This window comes from Hakea prostrata, chromosome 6, assembly GCF_041222555.1.
Source record: "Hakea prostrata isolate BN-2017 chromosome 6, UWA_Hpros_2, whole genome shotgun sequence".
Taxonomy (NCBI): domain Eukaryota; kingdom Viridiplantae; phylum Streptophyta; class Magnoliopsida; order Proteales; family Proteaceae; genus Hakea; species Hakea prostrata.
The window spans coordinates 11,010,405-11,015,357 of NC_142605.1; the positions used below are offsets into that span (position 1 = coordinate 11,010,405).

At 35.8% G+C, this 4,953-nt stretch overlaps 1 protein-coding gene across 1 annotated transcript; it reads left to right on the plus strand.

Moving 5' to 3' along the window:
• Window positions 1-738: 738 nt before the first annotated feature.
• LOC149012235 (uncharacterized) lies at window positions 739-4,093 on the plus strand. Its single transcript, XM_089159812.1, is given in 4 exon segments — window positions 739-2,137; window positions 2,140-3,513; window positions 3,692-3,732; window positions 3,734-4,093. Coding segments are annotated over 4 exon segments (3,081 nt in total). The 5' UTR covers window positions 739-831.
• The last annotated feature ends 860 nt before the right edge of the window (window positions 4,094-4,953 follow it).

Here is a 4,953-nt window from a genome sequence, read left to right on the forward strand (position 1 = left end):
CACGTCTAATACTGTTTTGAAGGTCATTTCCTAAGGAGTTAAAGGCTGAATAGATTTTGGACGCATCAACGGTTAAAATATATTTTTGAATAAGATATCAAACGAGCCCATAAAAACAAGAAAAAGATAGAAAAAGACAAAGTCAAATGAGTCATCATTTCAAATTTATACCATAAAGCACTACCAATCTCACACGTTAAAGATTAAGTCTCATGGATAAAAGGCATTCACTAAAGTCTACCCATCTACCAATCAACCATTAATTTTGCATTCATTCTTTCTACCACTCGTATAATTGCCATTTGAAAAATGGTTTATGTGCTATTGGTTTAATCATGGTTCAAAACATCTTATTATACCTTAGGAGACTAGTTGATATGATGTATACATGTACGCTTTTCTCTTTTTCTTTTAAAATGACATGTATTGGATTGTATATAAAGGGTGAGTGCTATATAGTTCTCGATATTATATGATACATTAGTTAAAATCACTCATTTGATACAATACTCGACATTCATACGTTAAACCTTGGTTATTATCCATCAAGAACCCCTTCTTTAATTAGCTAACTAATTAATATATAAGAGACCAAAGAATAGATATCCTACCCTTATCTTTTTCTTAAGACTTCTTCTCAATCTTTTCATGCCTAAATAGCAACTTAGACGACTATTATAAATTACAATCAATAACAACCCAGTTGGGTATTAGCTCCTCAATTCGTAAACCTCAACTCGTCTAAAGTTCTGCTTCATTCTCCTAGCTCCTGCATCATCTACATCTCTGGATTTTAACAATTTCAAATAGCTGAGTCAGTAAAATAGATCAATGGGTTTTATCTTGGTGGTTTTCTTTGTTCTCCTTCTCTGGTGTAGCAACTGCATGAGTTTGGTGCTCTCACAGCCAAAAGGATCAAATGAAACTGATCACCTAGCCTTGTTGGCTTTCAAGGCTCGCATAACCAGTGATCCTTTTCATGTCGTTAGCTCCTGGAATGACTCCATCCCCTATTGCGAATGGCCAGGCATTATATGCAGCGGTCGCCGACATCCAAACAGGATTAGAGCCTTGCGTTTACAGTCAAGTGGGTTGGTGGGATCCATGGCTCCAGAAATAGGAAACCTCAGTTTTCTTCAAGAGATTTCACTCTACAACAATAGCTTTCAAGGTGAGATCCCTCATGAACTAAGCTCTTTGTCAGGTCTCCGTTACTTATTGCTATTCAACAACTCATTTGAAGGGGAAATCCCATCCAACATATCAAAATGCTCCAACCTTATTAGGCTCAAGTTGGGTCACAATAATCTTGTAGGAAATATCCCAATAGAACTTGGTTCCTTGCCAAAGCTTAAAGTCCTTTCATTCCATTTGAATATGTTGACAGGACAGATCCCGGCTTCTTTGGGGAATCTTTCATCACTCAAAGGCATTTCTGCCGCATACAATGAATTGAGTGGAAATATTCCTGATACCCTTGGCCAAATAACCAAATTAACATTTCTTGGGCTTGGTGCCACTAAGTTATTTGGTACGATCCCTCCCAATATATATAATCTCTCCTTACTCCGTTCTCTTGATGTTGGACTGAATCAACTTCAAGGTAGTCTTCCATCAAGTATAGGCTTCAGTCTTCCTAATCTACAACAGTTTTATATCGATCAAAACCAATTTCATGGATCGATTCCAATTTCTATCTCCAATATGTCAAATCTCGAAATGCTTTTTCTTGACCAAAATAATCTTACTGGGCCAGTAGCCATTGATTTTGGAAGCCTATCAAAACTCAGTTTTGTTTCATTTGACTACAACTATTTGGGAAGTGGAAGGGATGATGACCTGACTTTTGTCGATACAATAACTAATTGCAGTAGATTAACAGGTATGGGGTTTAATGTAAACCAGTTTGGTGGCATTCTCCCCAAGTCCATTGCAAATTTATCAACCCAATTACAACTTCTCTATCTGTCTGACAATCAGATATCTGGAAATATTCCGGTTGAGATTGGGAACCTCGTAAGCTTACAATCCTTGGAACTTTCTAGGAACTTACTCCGAGGCAGTATTCCAACTTCTATTGGAAGATTATCAGCACTAAATGGACTTTATTTATCTGGGAATAGATTCACGGGGCCAATCTCGATTCTATTGGAAACTTGACAGCATTGGTTAATCTTGAATTACATGACAATCACTTGGAGGGAAAAATACCTCATAGTATTGGAAATTGCAAATATTTGTTGAAGTTGAGCTTTCTTGGTAATAGTTTCAATGGCACCATCCCTACAGAGATATTCAATATTTTCCCATTAATAGAGCTACGCTTGAGCAGAAATTCTTTTGTTGGTTCTCTACCTTCAGAAGTAGGTCAACAGATTAATCTTGAAGTCTTAGATGTTTCTGAAAACAATTTATCTGGAGAAATCCCTAGTACCCTTGGTGATTGTATAACCCTGGAACACCTTTATATGAAAGGTAACTTACTTCAAGGATCAATACCATTCTCTCTAAGTTCTCTAAAAGGCCTTCAAGATTTAGATATTTCATACAACAATATCTCTGGTCCTATCCCGAAATTTTTGGGAACATTTAAGTTTTTACAAAACTTAAATTTATCATTCAATGATTTGGAGGGCGAGTTGTCAGTAAATGGGGTCTTTGCAAATCTAAGTGCATTTTCGATCATTGGTAACAATAAGCTATGCGGAGGCATACTAGAGCTTCGTCTGCCAACATGTCAGTATAAAAAGTCTAAAGGACATGGTAAAGCTCATGTTTTCAAGCTGATAGCCATTATAGGTGGTTGCGGGGGCTCTCTATGTTTAATTTGTATGTTCGTTGTTTTTTATATCTACCAAAGAGAAAAAGAAACGAAAAAATCCACTTCATTCTGCATAGAGCGTCATCTTCTTAATGTCTCTTATGCCCAACTCCTTAAAGCTACAGATGAATTTTCTTCTTCAAATTTGATTGGAGTCGGGAGTTTTGGTTCAGTGTACAAAGGAGTTCTCAATGATGGGAATACCATAGTCGCAGTAAAGGTACTCAACATTGGACAAAGTGGTGCTTCTAAGAGTTTCATGGTAGAATGTGAAACCCTAAGTAAGATCGAGCATCGTAATCTTGTAAAAATCTTAACCTGTTGCTCAAGCATAGATTATGAAGGCAATGATTTTAAGGCTTTGGTATATGAGTTCTTACCAAGTGGGAATTTGGAGAGTTGGTTACATCCACATGCAAATGGTATACAAGATGAGCAAAGGCACTTAAACCTTGTACAAAGGTTGAATATTGCCATCGACATTGCAACAGCATTGGATTATCTTCATCACCATTGTCACGTCATGATTAGCCATTGTGACATAAAGCCAAGCAATATTCTTCTTGATGGTGATTTGGTTGCACATTTGGGTGATTTTGGGATTTCAAGAATTCTTTCAAAAGCCACAAGTAGATCTCATAATTACACAAGCTCAATTGGAATAAAGGGCTCTATCGGATACATTCCACCAGGTAATGTACATTTTTTTGTTGTCCTAAGACAATATATTTCTCTTGTTGTGACTAAGCTTCACTTATTACAATTAATCTAATATTTGTCATATATTTATATAAAGTGAGTTTAATGAATTTTACTCTTTATTTTTTCTACTAGGCATGAAAATACTAACCTAAGATGAATAAATTACAGAGTATGGTGCAGGTGTTGATGTTTCAACACATGGTGATGTTCTACGACTATGGGATTCTCTTGTTAGAGATGTTCACGAGAAAGCAACCCACTCATGAAATGTTCAAAGATAACTTTAATCTTCATTCTTGGGCTGAGATGGCTTTGCATGATCGGGTGATGACCATCATTGATCAATCACTTCTTTCATTAGAAGATGAAGAAGAGATAGCAACAGCCATAGTATACATCACTGGAAATCAAGGGTTCGTGAAGGATAAAGTTCAAAAATGCCTTAATTCTGTTATCAAAATTGGAGTTACCTGCTCAGCTGAATCACCATGGAATCGAATGGATGTAAAAAATGTACTCAGAGAACTACTTTTGATCAGGGATGCTTATCTTGGAGTCCGCACTCACTAACAAGAGATATAAATACTATTGGTAAGCCATTATTTCCTTCAAACTTCAGTTATTATAATTGTTTTCTACAAATCAAACCTTTTCCTTTTATTTATTTATTATTATTATTATTTTTTGAGTTGATTATGATAATTATCTTAGTCATTTAAAAAATATGATATAGATCCATTTATTATGGTCAAGTGATCGGCTAAGAAGGATGCACTGAAATTCAAATAACAAAATACAACTAAATGGAAACAGAAAACAGATTCAAGTAACCAACTGGAATAGTAAACAAAAATTTAGTGCTCACATTGGATTTAATATTATTATTTAGTAATCACATTGTGTTGATCTAGGGGTTGATCGGAATTAGCTTTATTTCCTTTCCTATTTTTAGGCCTTTTTGACCCCAATATGTACCCAGAAAAAAAAACATGGGGGAAAGAGGGTTTGTGTCATAAGTATCAATTCACTGGCTTTTCAACTAAAGCCTATGTTTATAATCAAAAGAATTATAAATAAATAAATAAATAAATAAATAAATAATAAAGAACAAACTTTATCACTCCCTTATACTAGGGCTCTATTTATTAAAAGTCCCCTACTCAAACTTTCACATTTGATTCTCCCAAAAATCCAAACTTTCACCTCTCCTTCTACCCTAATTTCTTTTTGAATTCCTAAGTTACCCCTTGACTGGTTTGACCGAATTTGTAATGCCCCGAATCTTTTCCTATTATTATTTTATTATTGTGGGGGGGGGTGTTTTTTTTGGGGGGGGGCGGGATTTGGGGGGGGGGGACAAAAAAGGGGATTTATTGTGGGAGGGAGGAGGAGGAGGTGGTTTTTTTTTTTTCGGGGGGGGGGGTTTTTTT